This window comes from Enoplosus armatus, chromosome 8, assembly GCF_043641665.1.
Source record: "Enoplosus armatus isolate fEnoArm2 chromosome 8, fEnoArm2.hap1, whole genome shotgun sequence".
NCBI lineage: Eukaryota > Metazoa > Chordata > Actinopteri > Centrarchiformes > Enoplosidae > Enoplosus > Enoplosus armatus.
The window spans coordinates 9,565,761-9,591,215 of NC_092187.1; the positions used below are offsets into that span (position 1 = coordinate 9,565,761).

At 41.2% G+C, this 25,455-nt stretch overlaps 1 protein-coding gene across 2 annotated transcripts in view; it reads right to left on the reverse strand.

The window, feature by feature from the left end:
• kazna (kazrin, periplakin interacting protein a) overlaps window positions 1–25,455 on the reverse strand; it is a 103,288-nt gene that overhangs the window by 24,863 nt on the left and 52,970 nt on the right. Inside the window, exon 1 of one of the 2 annotated variants that reach the window (XM_070910079.1) lies at window positions 7,870–8,094. The exons of the other annotated variant lie outside the window; for it this stretch is intronic. Coding sequence (XP_070766180.1) covers window positions 7,870–7,900 — 31 coding nt within the window. The 5' untranslated portion in view covers window positions 7,901–8,094. Of the gene's footprint in view, window positions 1–7,869; window positions 8,095–25,455 lie in introns of those variants that run through there. 2 annotated transcript variants of the gene reach the window in all.

Genomic DNA, 25,455 nt, shown 5'->3' on the forward strand with positions numbered 1-25,455 from the left:
GAGACAAAATCAATTAATGGGCCTATTGTTCCCACAGAATTCTCCTTCAGCCAGCTTGCAGGGTGAGGATGTACAGCACCGGCCCGCAGTATAGAGCAGCTGATGGCTGCTCTATAATGGCTGCACAGAGTGAGCAGGCACGCTAACTAAGAAAATTATAAGATATTTCTTTCACACAATAACCATGTGATTTAGACACATGCTGTGTATGTATTGCTTCAATTACGGCAGTATAATATCCCATCTGATAAGATCAACAGATCATGAGACGGCATACAGGGATCAGGTACAGTACTACATAATTGATTCCTTCAAAAAACACATCCTCATGAAGTCATATTTAATGACAGGGCAATGCTGTAAGGAAGTGCAGCACCAGCTAGGCTCTAACATCATTCCTCCAGCAAAGATGAATGGGTCCATGTGCAGTAAAACCTTATCCTCAGTCTGAATGCAGAGCTCAGTAGTGCAGGACAAAGGAACGACCCAAATGTGTTAAGAATGTGTTAAATGAAAAAAAAAGTAATGAAAGAGCAGTCGGGGTCAAGAATGCGAGCAGCAAGTGCTTTCATCACGAGAGGCAACAGCCCGCATCCTCTTATTTGTTTTGGACTTGGCAACTCAGCCGTGGCCCTGTGTGAATAATTACATTCAAACAGATTCTCTCTAAAACCCATTCAGAGATGCCACGCTGGGTTAAAAGCTTAACCCTTCACAGCACTCCTTTGAATATACTTGAAATAAATGAATGACTGAGTCTAGAACGCTCATGTTAATGTGATTAAGATGTTTCAACAGACTGTTTTAATCGTTCTTCTATAACTAAATAATGTGAATAAAGGCAGAAACAAAGACTATGACATATCTGCCCTTGTAAGCTCCATTTGTGAGCACGCTCAGAGGGCAGCAGTGGAGCTCATCGAACATTTCTCAACTTTCATCTCCTGCCAAATTCAAAACCTGTACAATGTCACCTGCCTCTAAGTGCTTCATAACAGCAGTGAGATAAAAGAACTGTAGCGATGTACTTCCTAATTATAAAACCTGCAAGGTTTATTATCCTTGTTAAAGATAATAATAATCATAATTACTGATGAGTAATTGTAATTTCATTTATCTGTTCTCACTCCCAACATGCAGATGCTTATCTATAAAAAAAAATCTCAAGCCGTGGTCCTCAGGTTCAGTTGGTATTTTGACTTCCTGTTGCCTCGATAGTCTTTGTGACAGAGCAAAGAGCAACCGAGCCAGCACCTTACCAGCTTGAGTCCTATAAAATCCTAAAATCCATGAGAACCAGCAGCGTTATTCTATAGAAAATGACATGCAAAAGAGCCTTCAGGCTAACACACCCCCTCCAACATGGTTTCATTTCCCTGTAATGATTCTCAGAAAACTGACACAGAGAGACACTGGAAATTCTATGCACTCAGTGGTGATGTGGACGTCTTTATAGAAATACAGTATATTTCGAGAGCATCAACTTATAATTCAATTAATAGAAATACTCAAAATGTGAAGAAACTGTCATCCATATATATATATATATATATACACATATACCAGAAAGGTATGTGAACACCCCCACACATAGCCGAATGCATGACGGGATACTGAATAATGTTTGCCCTTTGCAGGCATGTATACAAACAGCAGCCATTAGCTGACCTTTCATTCCTAAGGGAATCTGTTTGTGTCCTCAGATAAAAAAAAAAACTGTATTGCAAATGATGTTACACATATAAACTTTTCTACTCTAGCAGTTACTTACACTGTCTGGAGATTTGCCTTCCCTAAAGTACCATACAAGTGATTTAAGCTCATTTACTACAAATCACGTATACTTTCCATTACAATTTACCATTTTGCAAAAGATGCTGCTGTGTTTAAGAAATGTGACTGTATTTTTTGAGTTTCCCTTATTTCTATTCATTGTAGCGATAGTATGAACATGTATTAGCATAAACTTGTTCGCTGTGATGGATTACATAACTCAGGCATCTAGTCTGCTTACATTTTTGTCAAAGTTACTTAAAGTAATTCACAGTGAATTAATGCAAATGCTGACTTTTTCAAATCAATCTGAACTTAAACTGCATAACCACACAACTGCAACACCAGCAAGGACAAATGCAGACTTGACACTCACTGTGATGAATTACACAACTCAAGCAAGTTTCAAGGATCGGGTTTGTTTCATGTTGTACAGAAATGACTAGAAACCATAGCTGACTGGACTGGTGTCCCCAACAAAAACTGTATATAATGCATTTGAAAATGCTCAGCATAAATAGATATACATGAACTGTAAATAAGGAACTAAAACATGCAAATACACTGCAATGGTCCCTTTTAGTTGGTTGCAACCTGTATCCTGTGATTTGAGAGAGGGAGAGATCGTCACGGGTACAAATGAGGTGTTGAAAATCTGCCAGGACGGCAGCAAAGGTGTAATGCGTCACTTTCACATGCAGGTCCTCGTGAAAGTGGAAGCCCATGTGCGCACTTTCACATCAGATCCTGCCCACGTCATTCATGGCAGGTTGCAAAAATATATTTCATAGGGTCTTTCATCTCGAATGAGACGCTGGAGTCATTAATAAAAGTCAGAGTGTGAGTCTGTCTCTCTCTGTCTCTCGCACACACACACACACACACACACACACACACACACTCATCTTTATGGACCATTGATAGCAAATTCATCAGTGGCTCATGACGGTAGTAACGCCTAAGCTCTGACTGATGAAGGCAGCCTGCAGTGTCTCCTCTGCCTGGGAGTACTTTGCTCTGGATTAGCTAGTCAATTCTCATGAGCAGAACAATCTCCCTGCGTCGCCTGAGGAGATGACAGGGTCACGGCTGATGAAAACGAGGAAAAAAAACACACCTTGCCTTGGGGCACTCCATCATAGAAATCAGACTCTAATACTCTCTATTAATGGAGACAGTGATGAAGAGAGATTGGTATTCAGGATAACACATATGGGGATAGATTGCTATTTATTGATGAGCCCACCAGTGTGAAGCCTCAAGTCCCCTGTGGTCTTTAGCCTCATATAAACTCATGATTGCTCTAAAGTTGGAGGATTACAAAATGGAGACTATGAAGATGTCACTGAAGCTTGTAATATGCTAGCGAATGTATGGAATCATTTAGCCTGTAACATGTCAGAGAATGGCCCTAATAATTTACACGACCGAAAGGTGACATCTTCGAATTGTTTGTTTTGTCTGACATGGAGTCCATAACTCCAAATTATTCAATTAACGATCATATAAAACAGGGAAGAGCAGCAAACCAGCATTATACAAACTACAACCTGATTCCCCCAGAATTCGAGGCCGTCACTGTTAATTCACATCAAAGGCATTTGGATGGCGACGTCACTCACTGCATGACTCCCTCCCTTCTAGTCAGCCAGTGTCGATCAAGTAGTCTGTGCTTTAACATCACAGAATCTGACATCCACATGCTGGCAAGCCTATTTCATGCTTCAGGTCCTTGGAGTAATGGGGGCTGAACTTGTGTGAGAGTGGGGTTAGAACAGAGCCCGACAGTGAGCAAAAAAAAAAACTGATCAGAGAGAAAGATAGGCAGTAATCTCAGCTGCATTCCACCACGATCTGCATCCGCTGGCTTAAAACCCTCTCGCATGTCTGTGCATCGCATCAGTCACACTCGCCAGAACTTGCATTGCTGTTCTCAGAAAGACACAAACATGCAAACAGAGCTCATTTATATATATATATATATATATATATATATATATATATATATATATATATATATGCAGTTACTATAACTAACATGAAAAGAAAAACAGTTCAGATTTGCATTTTGTTTACTTCAAAAAGTCAGATTTTTCTTTGGTGGACTGAGCACACAGTCTGTACTTGTGCCGAATTGACAGTAATCCATCAAAACAATGTGTTTGTTTTAAAGTCTGTCTCCCGTCTATGACGCCACCACCACAAACAGTGAGATTACTGTCCGTCTTGGGCTGCAGATGGACGGATATGCCGGACAGCTTTTTTGAATTCCTTCGCCATGGAGATTAGCAGCAGAGTTTCCATGAAACTGGAAGAGACGCTGCTCTAGGTCATGAGGGATGGACGGTCGGATGGAAGATAAGATTGCTGATATACACAAGGATGGATGGATAGATGGAGCCATTAAAACACAACTGGCGGAGTCCGAGACTGCAAATGAGCCAAAATGACAACCCTTACACAGAAGTGTTAATGAGGGAGCAGACTGGGAAATATCCGCCTTCATGATCTTCTTATTAGCCGCATGCTATTTATCATCCTCCAGTATTTTGTATTAGTCCACATTCAGGTGGCAAATAATGCTGCGAGAATTCACTCAGAGCCAATTCTAGGAAATTATAGAATTTGGGGGATAACTACTTAAATGTAGTTGGTGCGCTAATAAATTGGTGCTCTGCTAAGGTGCTTCCTCCAGATAGAGAGCTACTGCTTGTGGTTTCATTCTGGACAGCTTATACCAAACACGATGAGAATGCTGATTGGTTGCATCAGGCCAGGCAATAATTGCTGCCACAGTTGTGCTTGATGATGATGTGCTGGTATTATTATGCGAAGAAGAACATGTCATTCATTCAGTCATGTTATGAAATAGCATCTATGTGAATACACAAGCCATCAACATTCAGCTTGTTGTGTAACATCTATTTTCACCAGCTTTTCCTTCTGCTTCCATTTTATTGCAACACGCTGTTAACATTGTGCTATTATGTACCTCATTTTGTCTGGGTGTTGCTGTTAAGCATATTGCACACAAATAAACTGTTATTTTCAGAGAATAGTCTTGTTGTGCATGAGTGGGAGTCAAGTAGATAACAAAGCAACAATTTCTGATGCAATAGGAACAATAAACAAGTTCTGTTTTGGAGAGAGATTTCTGTGAAAATATACTCAAATTCAACAGATTAATCTTATTAGGTGGACGGACACATTAGCTAAGAGGTGCTTGGATGTGTGCCCATGCTTGTGTGACAGAGTAGGTGCGTCCATGTGTTTGTGTGCATAAAGTTAAGAAATTACCTTTGGTGCCGAAGGCTAACGGTGCTGTTGTTTATAGTCTTGGCCAAATAGGAGAGCATGGATATTTCATCAAACCGTGGATGAGTCCACACACACACACACACACACACACACACACACAGTCACCTCAGTGTACCTGTGTGAGGTGGCTCCCACCCCTGTGACGAAGCCTGCACTCCTTCAAATCAACTCAACACACACATCAACAAACATGCTGTCGCCAAAAATAAATACTGCCACCTAGAAAAGTCAAGCCAAGATGACAATGATGATTTGGCAGACAAATTAGAGTATGGGGCTGCCAAAACAATCCCGGTTGCCTCTTGAGGTTCTCAATAAGATTTCCGGGACTGAAATACGTAGCTAATGGTTGTGGAGTTGCATTTGTTCCCAGTTTTCAAAATGAGCAGGGCGCCTGCTGACAGCTTCAGCAAATAAAGCCGCAAGACTGAGAAGTCTGTCACAGCAAATGTGAATTACCTTTTCAATGACTCACAGAGAGCAAGTTCTGTCATCCATCCATCCATGTATATTTGATGAGCACAGGAGGAGTGGACAGTGTCTGACAACAGCAGGCAATGGTGGGATGAATTGGATGTGTGATCGTGACAAAGTAAGCAGCCAAATTAACCTGAGGTTTTCTTTAGAGTAAACGTGATTATACACCGAGGTGTTCAGACAGAGAGAGAGAGAGAGGTGGAACATAATAAAGGCTCCAATCAGTCCATCCTCATCCAAATACAAAATGACTCCATGCCCTCAGAAAGTAGTGGCAAATCTGACTTAGCATGGCTCATGATTATTACAGCTGCTTTACCACTATACCCGACTTGATTCGGACAAGCAGCTGATTATCTTTAACTTGTTCCAAATTGTCTTCTGTGTCTGCCACAAGAAGAAGAAACTAGCTAGCTCCCGAGGGAGCCGCTTGCTGCATTCACCTGCAGCGAAGTCAGTGAAAGAAGGCAATTACACAGCCAGGACCAAACTCAGCTGCTCGCGCAATTACGCTGTCAAAATGAGCCTGCTGGAAACACACACACACAAGCATGCGTTGATTGACATATATGCACGGATGGACAAATGTATGCTTTTGGATGCATATAAATGCTGCTATCCTGCAGCCCTGCAGACCTGATCCTGCGTGCGCGTCAGGCCTGTCCAGTGGAAACCAACAACAGCTTATGTTTTACGGCCTGGTTCACAGAAGGTGTTAATCCAGAGGGTTAAGCCTCCTCTGACATCATGTCACTCATCTCAAAACACGGCTTTCTCTCTGAGTGACAGCCGTGAGACATAAAGGAGCGACGTAATCTGAAATGATTTGGGGTGTCGTTGCTTGACTGACAGGCCTGGCAAGAGTTGAGGAACTGGGGTTTGATGTGACTTTAGAAGATCAAAACCAGAACATTTCTATGCTGCTTGGAAGTTGTCAGCAGGTTTGATTACACATAATCTGCTGCTATGGTTACCGGGGCTGCATGACGAATGCTGTCAATTTGCAGTTTGCAAAGACAGACCACAAATGACCTAAGTGATAATCAGAGGTGGCCACAGAAATGTGAGATGGAAAGGTGAGTAACTGAGCACAATTGCAAATACATAACCACACCTGGGATAGTGAGGGTTAGGCAATAACAGCCATCCATAGCCTCCAGGTGTTTGTTTTGCTTTAAAAGCGCTAATTGTGTCACAACCACACCTCAAGGCTAAGCTTGAAGGATTCATATGACATGCTTGGAAAACATATAACAGTTTGACCAGTTTTACGTCACATTTCTGGGTTGCTAGCACCTGGAATTTCTACAAAAGGTCACAGGCAGAAAACACGGGGTTTATCTGTCTTGTTATGTGAACTTTTACCTCAGTGTTGGGGCTATTTTTAGTCCAAGGTTGAAGGGCAGGTGAACTACCAGTATAAAGAGAAAATGCAGGTATTTGGAGGCCAAACAGCAGAGACGAGAACATTTCTGGGCAGTTGTAATCTAATGATTTTCAGTTAAAATAGTCTGAAACCAGCCTGGCTGACGCAGCAAAAAATCCTGTGAGAATGTAAAATGTGCATTCAGGCTAAAAACTGCAGCCACCCCAGACAACAGTGTTTACAATAGAAACAGAGCACAAAGCCTTCTTTACATGACCATAAAAACACTGTTGTTTGACAAACTTCACCGTACAAATCCCCAAGACTGTGATCTAGTCATTGACGGGTAGCAAAACTCCCTCACAGCCCACTCAGAACAAATACTAGACTGCACTGTGACATCTCTCTCCTGGAGCAGCTCCGAAAAGCTTGAATCATGGCCACATTTTTTAATCTTCTGATATTATAGGGCAAAGGTTTGGATCCGCACATAAACAGCCATATGTCTGCAGATACAAGAAAACACAGATCTCTACCAGCACATTCTTCGTCAGTCGGGAAAAGAGTCTCAGCTCAAACTAACATTAAAGACACCTGACTGCAGTATAATCAATTACTGGTGGAGAGTCTGGCCCCATGTTCACACAATAACAACTACTCTGGTCAGTGCAGGTCAAAGTCTCCCAACGGCTCAGCACCAAAACAGGTGACTCACTATCAGACGTGACACCTGCCAACACGTGAGCATGTCACTCAGCAAGCTAAAAAGCAGACGTATCTCCCTTCCTGGGATCTTTAGTCCACAAAGACGCTGAAGAAGACACCTTCGCCTTTTCACTGTGAAACCTTTGAAAGTGCAGGACTGAAACTCGCATCATGCTGTTGTCTAATAAGGCATACAGTGGCAGCTGCACTTGTCGTTTCCACTCACTCACCAGACTTTCCCTGCTCCCCGTCTGACTTCATCCCCTCCTCCGAGGGGAGTGTTCCAGAGGATTCCAGGATCTGTCAGGTGTGTGCTGGAGATTTTCAAGACAGACACGAAGACAAAATCCCAAAAATCCTCCTTTCTCAGGCGGTCCTCACTCAAACCACGAACATTTATATTTTTTCCCCCACTTAAATCAGGCTCAGTTGACACCAGGAAATACATCCAGGAGCTGCTGCTGCGTGTTTCCCTCTCTGAGTGTACCTGTTCAAAGCGACTCCCACGGGTTCAATGATACAGTACATTCGGCTCCTCCCCCTTAACTCAAATGGTTTACTAGGTAAGGAGGAGGAGCTCAGCAGGGCTGCCACTAGGATTTTCCCACATTACTCAAACATACACATAGACATGCGCGCACGCACGCACACACACACACACACACACACACACACACACACACACACACCGATGCAGGGAGGAGCCCAGCATAGGTGTGGGCTTGCAGGCAGGTGAGCATGGATGTGTGTGTGTACTCTAACACTGACAGGCAGCACAGCAACAGGTCTGCCAGCTGTTGACTTGCCTGAGGGTCTCAGTAACCTAACACCTTTAAAACAACACCTATGGTGTCATGAAAACCTCGAGCGCATTAAAATGACCACTGCAGTGGGAAACCTGCCAAAGAAAAACATGATGTTTGTTCTTGTCTTTGTCTGCAGTTACGATCAGTCTGTAAAAAAGACTTTGAGATTGTTTTTTTTTTTTGGTTTTCTTTCAAAGCCATCAGGCCACATTTTTGGGTAAGTCAGCCAAAGCATCACAATAATGGGTGGATTTAGAAGTACAACCATGGGATACACACACAGGCTGCTGTCGTCATGTAGTGGATTAAAATACAGCTCTCTTTTAAATTGTAATAAACTGGATATGTTTACAGTTCATTGTAAAGGCTATCTTTTAAAGCCTTAAACATTTTAGTTTAATTACATCTTTTTAATTTCTCTGGTTGGCATGGAAAGTAAGCAAACAGACTTTCTCTATTAGTGCAGGCAGAGGTGCATGCTATGTGTCCACACAATCTGTGTATGCTTTTGTTGAACAACCCTTGCAGTGACATGTAGGCAGACAGGCAACTGAAGGATTGATGATGTGTGAGTAGTCAGACAGTTGAGGCCCTGATTTTAAACAAAGGTGATGTATTAATCAAGCTTCATTCATCTGCCTGCAAGAACAAAGATAAAACCTCTTAATATAAGCAGAATGATGAGTCAGACAATAAATGTAATCCCAACAATTTAAAAGGCAAAACAGCTGTATAAGACTCTGTATAAGAAGATGAGGAATGAGGACTCCTTATATCTTGGAGTTATTTCCTTTTCATGCTTGTAGTAATTTAGAATAAAGCAGCGTTCTCTGCAGAGCCTTTGTGTGCCAACCTGAATATTATCAGTGAGCATTATCATACAGAATTCATATTTTATCAGTTGATTAAGTCACATTCAAATGGAACAGTTCATTTTTCCCATCTCACACTTCAATGTGTGAGTTCTTCCATATTTACGTTCAATATGTGGGCCACACAGTGCTGCTGCAGTCCACCCACACTTTACTGGAGTAACAGGAGCCTTCACTGGCCTCCTGGTGGCCTGTACTGACTATAAGAGTGAGGCAAAACAATGCAAGTTGTGAAATGTGAATTTAATTAAACTCTAAAATTTGTTTCAATGTATCTATTAATTAATCAACAAGAATTAACTACTGAACTATGCTTACTTACAAGGCTCATTGGAGCCACCATAACCCTCCACTGACCAGAAAAAAGCTGATTCTAGGCTCAACAATGGCAGATCCCAAAACTGTGGACATGTATATTCAGTAAATAATGCTAATTAATGGATTTTTTAAAATAGTTTTATATCTGATGTTGGTATCAAAAGGCCATACAAGTGTCTGTGATGTCTAATGCTATTATTTCACAGTTAATCAACAGTGATGCCAGAGACCTTGCTCAGGTTCTCTGCAGAGCGTGACATTTGATAATCACTCAATGTACCATCCCTCTCTCCGAGACAGTAAAGCAGCTAAAGAAAATGATCTCTCGTTGTCTATTGTGTCCATGCATAATGGACAAAGTGAGGAAATTGAACACGGCCAACTCAAAGGGGTGTTTGTGGCCCATGCAGGCCTGCAGCTCAGCGGCCTCATCCTCCTCGCTCAACTGATATGCAGCAGATTAAAAGCTTCAGGTATGTGCACAGACAGCGTGAGGCTTTGTGTTGTGAGCATGTGTGTATGGAGTACATGACGATTTCACTTCATGATAAAACCCAGGAGGACGCTCGGCAGATAGCAGGGAGAGAGAGCTGCTGAGCTATTTCGTACAACACAATTGGAATCTAGTCATTGATTTTTGTTGGACCTTATTTTCCTCTCACAGTCACAAGGCTATTTCATGAAATGGTAACAAATGCCTTTTTAATGCCAGCGAAGAAGAAGGCTGCAGTCGTTACACTGGCCATAAAGAACATCATGGGCGTGCCCAGTACCCAGTGGCTTAAGATTACAGATCCAAGGATGAGAGATGACTCAGCAATTTCCCCATTCTGGAGAAAAGAAAAAGAATCTGAGAAAAAAATGTAATTGTGTCATTTGTCATGTGAAGCGGTGGGTTGTGAAGTTATTTAAAGAATCGTGCTGGTAAAATTGTCTGCTGGAGTGCACGAGAAGTGATTGCAGGGCAGATCCCTAAATACTGGATGACCTGGAAGACGGTGATTTTATGAGAAAGGGGGTTTTACCATCTAAAACGAGGACTTGCGAGCAGGATACCACCATTATTATCATTCTGGGCTACCAAGCTTCCAACTGTGCAAAAGGCTTGTAAATTTAACAAATACAGTAACATACATGTACATGGACAACATTAACTAAACCAAGCTTTGCTTGCTCAGTAGATGGCAGACTTATAACATATCAATTACGCTAGTCTTGCTCCTGTTGGGACATGCTAGCTAGAGTGTAAGGTAACTAGGAAGTGGTCCAGCTGCAGCTAAGACAGACACTTACGAAGATAAAGTGCTAATCAGCAGGCCTGTTGGGTTTCCTAATTAAAAGAATGTACTTGGCACGCGCTGGCTATTTACACTACATTAAGACAGCATCAAATCACGCTACAGGGACCAGGGAACAACAGGAAATTAGCTTTCTGTGACACGCATGGCTAGGAATGCATGATGATATTGGAGGGAAAAAAAAAGATTTGTGTGTAAAAAAGCAGTTTAGGGGAAATTGCTGACACTCCCCTTGTATGATGCAGCCTCACACATAAGCACACACACGTGTTTCCGCCTGGAGGTGAGAGCACTATCCTTTAAATGAAAATCAATGGAAGCAGCCAATCTCTATCTGTCTGCAGTCAGTTTACACAATACCTCAGAGGACAGCAGCATCACCGCCTCACACTGCCAAGAAGACGTCAAGCTTTCATTGTTTATGTGAGACAGAGATGAGAGTAAAGCAGAGACAATGAGAGAAAGATTACACATTAATTCAACTCGTGTGTGTGTGTGTGTGTGTGTGTGTGTGTGTGTGTGTACCAGTGTGTGTATGTGCATGCGTGCATGGACTGTCACTCTACTACATTTCAGAGATAATACTACATATATTTTACAGACGTGAAAAAATATATTGTAAGACGTAAGATGTATTATTAAACATCCCAACAGTATATAAAACAGTTCAGATACAACTCGATCCACTACAACATGAATGATTTTCACATCAGTATTGATCAAAGAACAATTTTTGAAAAATGGAGAGGGCCAATCCACATAATGAGTACTTTTGATACTTTAAATGCACAAAGCTGACTTCTGTACTCTGTACTTACTGAAGTAAGCTCCTGAATGCAGAACTTTCATATGTCATGGAGTATTTTTTTTTTTTTTTTTATTGCAGTATTGCTACTTTTACTACAAGATCTGAGTACTTCTTCCACCCCTGCAGAAAATGTAATACAAATGACAAAGTCTACTTTGAGTGACACATCCATGAGTTTGAGCTTATCAGGTGTCAAAACACTGCAGAGCAGTTTATAATACTCTGGAAAGTAGTCAGACCGGATATAATTGAACTTGAACAAATTTGATTTGTTGCCAGATGAGGTTGCATAGGGTTGCTGGAAAAGTAGACCCATTTTTTTTGGTTGGACAACCCTACCTTTCTTTGCCAGAGCAAAAGAAATAGACCCCCTCTGTGCCAAAGCAGTAGTCTCACTGAAATTACTGGGGAGTGTTGTATTGTTTGTAAAGCTGTGTGTCATCTGACTACTGTTATTGCATTTTTTAAGTTATGACATGTCAGTTCATACTTAACCTAGGTGGGTCACCTGTGGATAACTGCGGGGGTTTGACAAGGAATGTTAAGGTCCCAGATTTGTTATGACCTTCAAGCGGGTGTCATTTCCTCTCCCATAACCTCCCTCACACACCCCACCTTTTTACTCTTTCACCTCAGGCAAAGCTCATACATGTGGAGGGTGGGTCAACGTCAAAATGTCAACTTGGAGTCTTTTGTATCGAAATGAGACCTAAGGGTGTGCAACCTTATACTGTTAATCTCCTGTGAGTCGAAAACGTAACTGTCTTGCTGCACTTAACTCGCTTGCTTACTCGTCTAGATTTCTCAGTCCACTCATCACTACTACTGTGCATTTTATGTTTATATATTTCCATCTACTCAACCAGACCTGCTACTGCGATCTTTGTCTCCATCAGCCGTGTTATTTTCCTCTCTATTCTCCCACCTTCATGTTCAGTAATCAGTGAAAAGGAACCACCAGCCACCAGGTGCCACTCAGCTGTCTTCCAGATCTACCAGCTCCGACAGCCACCATCCCTCTCCACCATCAACTCCGCTGCCAATTCACTACTGCCAGACGCCAGCTCAGATTAGCTGCCCGTGGGCCTTTTTAACAGCCATTTGAAGGGCAGGCATGAGGTATTACAACCAGTGACCGGTTGTACCAGTTGGCTGTTCGCCTCGTGTCAAAACTCCAAGGTGGAATTCAGAAATAGAAAATACACCTCTAGTAGCACCATGGCGCAGTGCTGCACCTGGGTGTAAATCCAAAACCTAATGAGGTGTTGGTGTTAAGTGAAAGATTTTAAATGATTTTCTTACACTGCAAAACAAACACATGCAAAGCTCTCAGACGGAGCCAAACACAACATATAAAGTGATAGAGAATATAGAGAAGTGCTTCAGCCAGAGTGTTGTATTTTGGAATAGTACTGCGCTATAAAACATGCATTAGTTCTTTAGTGCACTGATGAAAAGGAACAGCAGCTAAGGAACACCCTGTCTATTCAGGATGTCTGATCTCCTCACGGTGAGCCCAGACAACCTGCAAAATCTTAATTCTGCTTGTATCCACAATTTTTGGGTCACTTTTAGTTCACGACCATAGATGAACTGGTAAAATTGAGATCAACTTTATCCTCAGCTCCCTCTTCACTACAGCAATCCAGCACAATGCCCACATCACTGCCTAAGCACATATCTGCACATATCTGTCTGTTGATCTAATGCTCCTTCTTTGCACTATAGCCTTAGTTTTTGAAGTGCTGATTCTCATATACGCCGCTTCGCATTCAGCTACAAACTGGCCCAGTGCGTATCGAAGGTCACAGCCCAGTGAAGCTGACAGAACTACTTCATTGGCAATAAGCAGAAATGCAACCCTTGGCAGAGGCAAACGCCCACGGACACAGCTCTCACTCCAGGTATACAAGGACAGGATTTGTTATATTAATGGTCCGAGTACAGCCACAAAAAAAAGCCTCCTCCAAGTCTTAAAAACACTATAATTTATGAGTGTTTGTGTTCAGTCTTAAATCTCACCTGAGTTTATTCCAACTTATGTTAGGATATTTATCAATGGTTTATGTACACTTTACTTTTTATGGTGATGTATTAATGGTATAACCCTAGTAATGTTGAGAATTAATGTTGGTGTACATACATATATGCACATACCCTGCAAGACTGGTCCAGAATAATAATCAGGATGGTCTTGGCACTGGTGTCCACAACCAAGAACTAAGTTCTTGGGGTGAGGTTGGAGGTTATGAAGATCAATGAAAGCCAGTTTACATTTCCGGTTTAATACATACACTAAAAACGTAACTGTAACTCAAATTGCAGTATAAAGAAAACATGAAAGAGAGAGCGAGGTGCTAATATCAAGATGGGATGTACTAACAACAATCTGACACGTGGCAATTTTGGATGTATTGATAGTACACATCACACACATTCAGACTTGCAGTGGGCACACTGCTTAGCAACTGTCCCTGCAATAAAGTGAAAGAAACCACGTGTGGTAGACTGACGTGTGCTTAGACATATTTTTTTGACCTGCGTGCAGTATATAAAAAAGAGCCTTGATTGATTAATTGAACAGCGCAGCTCCAGATCTAAATTTAGACCATAAAGTAATATGTGGCAAAGTAAAATATAACACTTGGGAAGGCTAATTTATCTATATAGATCACGGTGGTGTAACCTGCCTCTGAATGGTTTCTAGGGGAATAATAGAGAAGAAGAAAACAACGAGGCTCAGTGGACGAAGAGAGGCTAATAGACGTTTGTGTCTCTGGGAGTTTCTCTGACGTTCTTTGCTGACTGTTCAAATTATGTCTTTCTAATCTAGACTCCTTAAAAAAACATTTTTTTTCCCTTTAATGAAGCAGTTATAAAGTGACAAAGACTGCAGATAATCAGACTGCTGCTCTGCTCCCCTTGATAATTTCAACCTCTCTGCAACCTTTAATGGAAAGGCCAGAAGACAGAGGCACACAAGCACACCCGACGACTCCTTTGTCTGTGAACGTTGCAGTTCCTCATTTCACGAGATCGCACGTCAGCGGATCCACAGTGTGAAATCTGACTTTGAAGATGACAATACAAACAATATCCAGTCGCGGCATTCTAAGCGTAATCAAATGATATGGGTCATTTAAAAAAAAAGAAAAAAAAAGCCAAGTCTAACTACAACCATCGTGTCTGAGCATTTCTGAGTAGCTATTTCTGATGTGTGCAAATTACAGTGGAGAGGCCTGGATATTGTTGCTGGAGGCAATTTAAGTGCCACTCTCCCAATGGCTGTAAGAGGGCTTCGGTGGGGGCAGGCGTTTTGGAAAGTGTCAGCGCATGAGAAAAATGGAAGTGCTCAGCAGAGACCACTCCACACATGCACCCACACCCACACATCCACCTTCACATTCTCCCTTTCTTTATTTTTCTTTGTTTATTTCTGTCTCTCTGTACTAACCCCTTTGCAGTATGTTTTTCCCTCGTTAATCAGAATACATACGCAGGTAACACTATGTCCTAATGCTATCTTTCACCTTGTCCTCACGATGCTCCTCACCTCCCCCCCAATTTTGCCCTCTCCGTCTCTGTCTCTCCTTCCCTCCGAAGCCAATTTTTTCTGGGTGCCCTGTTTTACCTCTTTGCACTGACCTCCCTATTTAAACCAGCCCACACGGCAAGCTTCACCCAGCTAGTGACATCATTGCCAGTTAATGTGCAGAAGCAGCACCTGTCTCCATAATGATACAGTGCTCACTGCTTACGTTTGTTTCCCCTCTCCTTCCCTGTCTCTCTGTCTCTCTCTTACTGCAGACCTGAGATGAATTTGCTGATAACACAGCCCCCTTAGTTCCCTGTTCTCGTTCTGATGAAACTTGGGGTGATATACGCGGCCTTGGCCACTGCAGGGGTTGTTGGTGTGTGCTTTTCCTGAGTCTGCACATTTACAGCACCCAGGAAACGACCACAGACCTAATGTACCAGCTGGTTCGTGCTGAAGGAGAGTGAGTGTGTGTGCACATGCAAACTTGTTCATTTAAAAATGTGCATGAATCTGTCCATATAAGTCATCCTGTAAAGTATCTGCTCTCTTGACTTCCAAATGACTCCCAAAAATGATTAAATGTACTGTAATTAGATCTTTCAGCATGTTCTGTAATCTTATCAATTGGATACAAACACCTGACCCCAGACCAGCAGTGGTGGAAGTACTGAGATCTTGTACTTAAAGGTCCCATATCATGCTCTTTTCAGTTCTATATTTTTATTCTGGGATTCCGCTAGAGTAGGTTTGCATGAATTACAGTTCAGAAAAGTCCTTATTTATCTTATACTGGCCCTTCATGCAGCCCCTCAGTTCACCCTCTGTCTGAAACAAGACAAACTGAACAACCTCTACCTGCTTCATAATCAAAATCATGGAAGTCTCATTTTCTTCAATATGGGACCTTTAAGTTAAAGTAGTAATACCACTCTGACAAAATAAAACATCCATTACAAGTAAAAGTGCTTCGTTCAAAATCTTTAGTAAAAATACATTAGTATTTTCAGCAAAATGTAAAAATACTCATTATGCAAAATGGTCCCATTCAGAATTCTATATTTATCATATATATATATATATAATTGGAACATAAGTGATGCGTATGTTTTACGTATAAAATCTTGAATTGAAAAGTAACCAGTAACTATAGCTGTCAGATAAATGTTGTGGAATTAAGAGTACCATAGTTCAATCTGAAATGTAGTGTATACATATAATGGAAATACTGGAAATAAGTACAGAACAAGTACCTCAAAATTATACTTACTTACAGTACTTGAGTAAATGTTCTTGCCACAATTCACCACTGTGCAGTACCACATATGGGAACAGGCTTGTAATAAAACACCATAGTAACTAAAAATCCAGTGACATTGTTCCCTTTTTTTCAAACAATAAATACACTCTCAGTATCATCACAACATCGACAGACGCTAATAGGAGCGAAGAGAGAACTGGCAGCCAAATAGACCCCTAAGCAGGACACTCTAATGAGGAGAGGGCCCCTGAGGGGCTTCCTGTGTAACACTAGAGATCCATACTGGAGCTGGCAGTCTTACAGGATCCACAATCCAAGAGATGCGTTTGTACTGGTGCCATCTTTAGCTACTTTGATCCTCTCTACAAGACTCCAGCTCCTTGAAAGACGCTTTTGTCATGAAACGGGCTGGAACATGGAAACAGACCATAAATAAACTACTGTAACTGTGTTTGTCTGAAAGATGATGACGCTAACGTGAGACCCGTCTGACCACCCACTTAGAGAGGAGTCTGGGAATAAATGAAGACTTCACAGTTTATAGGCTGCTTTTTGGGATGGTTCATGGTGATGCTATTGACTGTAACCGTAGAATTGTAAACACAGATGACTATGGAGCATGGCAGTATTTACTGTTGACAGAGCCATACTGTAGCATCATTTTACAGGACTGGAAGGTATGAATGCCTTAAATGTAAAACCAGTAACAATTCAGATTGTCCTCATAAGAACCATGAAAATATCTTCACTTACTGCAAGCCACAAAATGTGTACACAGGCAAATACTGACTCAGCTCACTGAATTGAAACATTTTTCTGATGAATTTGCATCAATTTATAATTCACAAAAAGTAAACAGCTGGTGCAAGAGGCTTAAAGGTCCACGATGTAAGATTATAATGTGATTGTAGTGGAGTCAACCCAAACCCATGATAAAATGTGGGTGCAATTTGACTATTCACACAAATCAGAGAGTTATGAATGATACAGCATGAACTTTAAATTACTACGTTTAACAGGATTGCATTGACGTTGATTTATACATCAACTTTTTTTTAACAGTTAAATAAATGGTAATTCAATAATCACATAAAGTTTTAACTGCTTAAATGTGTATAAATAAGTCTAAATGACAATAACAATTGAATAAAATATAAATACATTTTAGTAAAATGTAAATATATTTCTTATTAATGCAATATTGTATTTACACTTACTGACACGATACTGAGTTGTTACGTACTTCTTACAAATACAGTTTAAGTATTTAAATATATACTTAGAACATTTCAGCCAGGACGACTATTTCCTCACTGTATTATTACTGTACATACTGTATTAAGAGTTATAATTTCTGCCCTGCTAGTCCATCCAAGCATGTAACAAAAAAGGCAAACTGCAAGAATACAAACTGCACATGACCATAAACGAGCAGTGGTAAATTATTGTTGTGTTCCTGGTTCAATACCAACGTGGGAACAGACTCAATTGAGAAGCAGACGTTGTTACAGTCTGATTAAGTGAAAAGCTGTGATGTTTTTCAAACGCAGGACTCGCTGGGTTCATTATCAGCCGTTAGCTAGAATAAAGTATAATGGATGCCCATTGCTTCAACGACAGGTGCAAGCAGCAAATGCTAAGAAGGGAGAGGAATTGATGACTGCAGAGGTGCTGCTATTAGCTACTCTTGCTCTCTCCCTATCATGAAATCCATGACACTTCATCTCAAAGTCAAGCTCTTGTGGATTTACTAAGGGCATAATATATTTGCATGGATGCATATGTAGCCCTGCCTTGCCACAACATCCTCCCATCGTGGCACTGCAGAAAAAAAAAAACTTTTAAGTCAACCAGCTCTGGTTCAACAGAGCTGACCAGGTCTTACCTTTGTCCAGGGAAGCGTCCGGAGAGTTGAAGTCCATTAGACTGCTGATTTCAGTCTTGTAGCAGAGGTCCGTGGCCGGTGGCTTCTGCCTTGGCTGGGAAGAGGGATCTGGGAGAAAAACAAATGACAAACAGGGTTAACTTAACTGATCACAGGATTTTGAAAGATAACAAATATGGACATATAGTGGAATTAATCTGTGTTATCGGGAAAGGAGATTTGAGCTCAAGCATGTGCAAGATCATGTGAAAATACTAAATTATTTATTCATTAAAAAGAGAAAGGAATTGGAAACTCTCACTGATAATTATTAGCTTACAGCAGAATTATAACTTCGGTTGAAATAACTAATTTTGACCAATGCATGTCACTAACAATATTTAATTGATCTACCTTTTTTTTTTTTTAAAACTGGACCAGGTCTGAATCAAACAACCAACCAGGGTAATCAGTGGTTCTGTGTTTTGATTCCTCTCTTCCAAACGTTCTGATTCACATTTCACCTTTTGTAGAAGCCCTTGTTTGGTAGGGAACCCTGATTTTTTTGATTCAGACCCGGTCCAGTTTTTTAAAAGACTAAATACAAAGGGGTGGGTGCTAACAGACACACAAGAGCCCTTCAGTTAGATATTGTTGGTAACATGCAATGGTCAAAATTCATTATTTCAACCAAAATTATAATTCAATAATATTGCCTACTGTGGCTTTAACTTGTGCCTCTGTGTGTGGGTTATGTTGAGGCATTTACAAAACACTTAAAAGTGCAATTGGAGCTGTAAAATGTATTTCCAATAATCATTTAATAATGATTATGGAGACAACAAGAGCAAGACGAGAAAGAGAGGAAAAACCTGAGTACACCCAAACGGCATGAATGAACGATATACAAGTCTGCATCAGTGTAAGTTTTCCTCTATGCACATAATGCATGACATTTGGGAAACAAAATGATTAGCGCAGCACACCACACCATCTCTCTCAATGCACACATAATGAATGTTTACTCTTCACTCCTTACACTGTACTAACTCCACTGTAGCTCACCATTTATCAAAACAGCTACTGTCTCTGAGGAGAGCGTGAACACACTGCCGTAGCGAAAGCATGCAAGCTTAAACACACGCAGGCACACAAACACAGTGGCAACTTTGAGAGACCGCTGCATATAAATATTAGCATTTTTATGACCAGAGTGTGATTTGATTTCTGGTGAGGTTCAGTGGTTTCTAATATAGTTTTGGCCAGGCTCACCAGTGGCACACAGTGGAAGCATATTGAATGCATTGCTCCAGGTCAGCTCACATAAAAATGTTTGCTAAAATGACTTTGTCACTTCAACATGTGCGGCCCACTTCTGTCATCCTCCCGATCCAGCCCACAGACACATGGAGGGTTTTTATTCCAAAGGAAAATGTGCAAAGGTCACTTTTTGATGAAAAAGAGTCTTTGGTTGGCAAAAAAAACAAGATTTTAAAGGATTCGGCTTTGCTCACATACACAATTAAATTCACATTCCAGCAAACTACATCTCTCCCACTTCACTCTTCAACCGCTGCTCCTCTTTGGCCTCTTCCTCCTTCTCCTCCTCCTCTCTCTATTCCTTCTGCCATCAGTCCACCACCCACCTACTAAGACGCTGTTACTGGTTGAATTATTTGCAGTAATTGAACGCAGATGTGTCTGGGTGAAGAGCCCGAGGTCTAGGGATGGTGCTGCCATTATGGCAAGATTAGTCATCACGCTTGTCGAGATGGACTTTATAGGGCTACAAATAACAGCCTGGCTGCCTGTCCCCACCTAAGGTGATTGGTAAGAGCACATGAGGGCTGTTTTTTAAAAGTGTGAATAACACTTTGCCACACAACACCTTGCAAATTTATCATTTTTCAAACTTGCCCACGGTGCAGCCTTCAGCACTGGACACAGTTGTCAGTTGTTTTTTTTTGAATAAATGTAAAAATTCACAGTGCATACTTATCTGCTAGCTTCAAGCTGCTACTGCTGCCCAGTAGCCTCATGAAAATGTTTTATCTGCGCTGCATCGTGCCCTTGACAGGTCCTCAACATTTAGAAACTTACCAGGGGGAAAAGGGGAAGAGCGTGGTGGAAGAAATGCAAAGGAGTAAGTAAACCATGATGGTTGCTTGATGGGGAGGTGTGATATGGAGGAGAGCAGGGGGGGGATTGTGCTACAGAGTGAGCTCAAGTGTGACTTGACATTTTGTTTACTGTATATGAAATGAAGTTAGGTTGAAACTAAAATATTAGGTGAAAAACCTTCAAATGAGAGCAAAGAACTTGAGTAGATTTATTACTAAACTCTGCATCACCTTCCCAAGTCTTCATCCACACAGAAAAACATTTAGGTAATTTTAGATTGCATTTAAACTTTGGCAATTTCATAAATTCTGGCTTTCACATTTCATTTTCTGCATCAAGTAAATCTTCAAAGCGTCCTTATAAAATGCTTACTGCCACACTGAAAGAAATATAAATGGAAATGTGTCTATTAAACCTAAACTAAATGAAAACACATTTCAGTGCAACGTGTTTTCCTATCAGCACCTGTTGATGCTGCCTGTCACTTGTTAATGTGTCATTGCGTCAATGTGACATAAATGTGATGTTGTAACTGATACAATAACTTATTTGTAAGCAATCACTGCCCAATATGAATACAAAGGGTGATCATGCAACAACAATTCTGCATGCAGCTCTATATTTTGAGAGAGGTTTCCCACTAATGATGGCGCCAAACATCTTTTACACTGAAATCGTACTGAACCATGCAGGTTTAAGTTAAGTTTTTGATGACTTTTGTTCCCCGGTAGACCAAATGTTTTTTTTTTTTAAGAGTTCGAGGTAAGGAGAATGGTCAGGCTGCTGCTCCAACTATTGCTTCAGCTTTCAGACCTTGTAGTGATGTGTGCACTGAGGTGTGTTGGTGTGTATGTGCAAGTGCATAGCAATGAAAATGGCTTTTTATCTTTTGTTAGCTACATTGAGTTATCAAGCAGGTAATTGTAATGTTTTCTGGGTCACTGTCCATGTCTCTGAATCAATGTCCTGAATATTTGGGTCTGCCTCATATTGATGTTTTAGTCTTTATCTCAGCAAAGAAGCATTACAGAGAGTGACACACAGAGTAGATAGGCAGACAGTGTGTGTGTGTGTGTGTGTGTGTGTGGGGAATGAGATATCAGGGGCTGATAATATAGAAGAGTTGTAGAAACAATCAAAAACATAATGTCTTTTGTTGCTCTGTCAGAGTGAAGCTTTGCTTACACTTGTTGTATAAATCACGTTTGGGATGATCTAATAAGGATTTCAGATAACAGCGTAATTTCCTCTCTCTGTTCTTTCCTCATGTCCTCACACACCAGCAGGAATGTCATCTGACGAAGACACAAGCTCACCTTTCATCCCACTGCAAGAAAACTCGAGAATCTGTATGTTTGCAGAAGCAAAACGACACACATTATAATTAAAACAAGAGAGAGGATACAGGATACAGCAGGTTGGCATGGGTTGTAAAAATCTTGCAGGATATATAGGTTTCATGAGAAGCAGAAACTTTGTTGTTGTTGATTTTTTTTTTTGCTGATGCTGATGAGAATTGATCACACGTTGTAGCTTGGTTCTATTTTCCTCAACAATAAGCGGTTTAACCAGCCGTGCACACAAGTGAGGGAAAGGTAATTCTGTTGTGATGAAATAAATAATGATTTGGCCCAGAAACTAAAACAACTGTTGTACACCATGTGGCTTTGTAATGATGTAATTATCCAAATCACTGTATCCTTGCCAAACAGGGTCTACTTGCACTGAAAAAAAATTGGTTACAACAACTGAGTTAAAGTAGCTCCTTCCCAAAGTGTATACCTCTTACGGGAAATGCGTTTACCAACTTACGTGTGCATTGGTGTTATTAAAACATAAACAACAGACACACTGTTTTGTTTTACGGATATGACAATCTGAATTAAATAATAACTGAATTTCAGGTTGTGCTAAAGTGCCGCTTGAAGCCTTGTTGGTTATTGTTTATGGTTGTATAATGTGTCTTTTCCCCTGGTTAACACAATGTTTTTCTCTGACCATGAAAGCTGTTATAATCTTCTTTTGAATGAGAGAGACAACAGTGACCCTACCTGACTACTGCTTCCTCTGGGAGTCCGATGCTAACCTTTACAATGTTGCAGTAAAACTTACATGGAGGATTCAGCCTCTGTCAACAAGAACCCCCTATTGTTCCTCTTCTCAGCGGGGAGGAAACACAAAATCATTGTCAGTGCGGGGAAGCATCTCCCAAAATAAACAATTCCCTCAAAACAGAGGCAGGCGAGCCTCCTTTACTTCACCGAGTCTGGAAGAAGAATTAGTTCAAACTACAGACTTCATTGTGCATTTTTTTTTCATAAATAACTCAAACAGACTGCTCGTGGGGATCCAAATATTTAGTAGTCGGTCAAAAGATAATCTGTGAAGCCGAGGGAAATATTCAGACACGCAAGGCTTCAACAGCAACACTTTGAAGCCTTAGTTTGTCTTAGTTTGACGCCTCAGTTTGATTGTTGTTGTTATTGCCACTGAAAATAGGTCTTATTTAATATTTCTGTTTCCCAGTGCACATTATGATTATACTTACTTGAGCAGAGGTGGGAAGTATTACCATTTATTAACATAGGCCCACACAGTATGTCTGTCTCTAAAGTATGTCACAGTGTATTTCTTTCTAATCGGTCCATGAACACTGTAATGATCACTTGTGTAGCCATTATATAAAAAGCCAGTTAGCCGTTATGGCTCTCAGCTGTCGGCACAAGCACACGTAAAACGTATCTCTTCTCTTTTTCTCTCTGAAAGGCTCTGACAAGTCCAACAACTGGTGACGACTTTACCCTCGATGGAACACATTAAGGCAGGCATAATAATAACAGACTTCATCTTATGGAAGACCTTGATACCGTTACATAGCAGGAAGATGCGCTATTAAGAAGTAGAATGACTGAATAAAACCACCAATTTACATCCAGTTACTGCACTAGAAGTCTCCACGCAGAGTTCAAGTTCACAGGTTTGTGGAGATTATTGTAGAAGTAATTCAAGCAGTCACAGCTGTAATGAGCTGTATGGTCATGACAGAAAACTTCTCATATTGTAATGCTCTTCTTGCCGAGTGTTCAAACTGAGAAGATCGAGAGGAATTACTCGTCTTCATGGTCAGACAGTTCTCTCTCTCTCTGTTTCTCACATCCCTGTCACCACCTCTCTCCCTTGAGTCCTCTCTTCTTCCTTAGCTGACTGACTCCACCACTCCAGCGTCACCTCTCCTTTTCCCCCCTCATTTTCTATCCTTTCTCTGTCGCCGTTTAATGGGGTTCCCCAAGCTCTTCTCTCTTCTCAGCCTGCCATATTTTATCTGCTGGCACAGCGAAGGAAAAGACGACGGCTGGAACAAAAGAAGGCCCTAATGAGTAGTGGAGGTGATTAAGGAATGAATAGGCACTGTTGCTGGAACCTTAACCAAGCCGCCCATGTTCCCTGGCTCGGCCTGCAATCTGCAGATAGGCGCTGCCTCTCTTTTCTTACATCTGCCACCCGCCTTTAATTGCACTGACATTCTCTGGTCCCGAGGCTGCCGGACTTGCGATAAAGCTTACGTATTCGTGCATTAATCACCACCAGCCAAGACAGGCCTTTCCCCCCCTGCATCAACTGCCTGAAGACCCCAATTCAAGGTGTCCTATAAATATCCCGCAGATAAATGGAAGTAATGAACCAGGCGTGTGATTGTGGGGAGCTAGCGTTTAACGTTTAGCCGCCCATGCTAACCATCCCTGATCTCAAGATGACTCGTTGTCAATTCATATTGTAATGAAAGGCTGCTGAATGTACTTGGCTGGCCATTCAAAGGAAGTGTGTAGGCTGGGGATGTTATTAGTTGGTGTAAGGAGGACTCGGGAGAGAATGAGCCGCTGCCTGAGAGACTAAACCGAGGAGAAGCAGGCTTTTGTTAGTGCGTGAATGTCATTTTCACAGTGGCCATCAGAGGGATGAACACATCACCACTGTATGCAGAGTGAAAAATGGCCCATTTGCTGAGCTCCATGACAGACCAGAGACAGGTGCCTGCGAGGACTACAGCTTTAAAATGGCCTGAGCACGGCCACTTCAACACCATATTTGTCCCTGGAATCAAAGCACTTTCGGAGATTGAGAGCTGTGTGACAGCTCCTATCATACTGAATGGTGATGAAACATGCTTTCTCTGAAAACATGCTGCATTTAGATCCTCTTTGATAGGCTTTAAATGATACCTGAATTGTACCTCCTCCAGTGTATTCTCATCTTTACTGATACTCTTCAACGGCCTGCTGCAGCTGTGGGGACGTTTATATTATGTATACAGAGATAATGACAGATTACAAGCAGGGCTGCCACCTAATAGTCGACCTAACCGTTGATGAGAAGAGTCTTAGTCGACCAAGTTTTCATTGGTCGGTTAGTTGCAGAAAAAAAAAACCCTCAAACACCATTCGGGAGCTGCGCCTTGTTGTTAGGGCCATGGCGAAAGTATCAGGGGAACGGTTGCAACACATACCTTTTCCTGCAACACGGATGTCAGAAACACGCCGTTGGGACACATTCAGTCTTCAAATCATGGATGTAACACATTTGTGGATATGTTGAAGACAACAGTAAGAAGCTGAGACAGCTGTTGTTAATTGACCTGCCAGTCTTCATGTGTGAAGATCCACTGTGTGGTAAGATGGTATAAAGTTGTTATGGGGATAAATTAAAGAGTCAGTTTCAAAGATCAAAATTACAGAAGAGTTTGTTGTTGGAAAATCTAAGAGAAAAGCACACTTCTAAATTGTCGTAAAGGAAAAATTAAACATTTTTCACTTTATTGCGGAGAGATATGAGAAGGTTGATACCATCCTGATATCTGTCCGTTAAGTTAATAAAGCGTATTTCCCAAACACTATTCATTTAAATCTGGAATATTCATTTTGTCAAACCATAATAC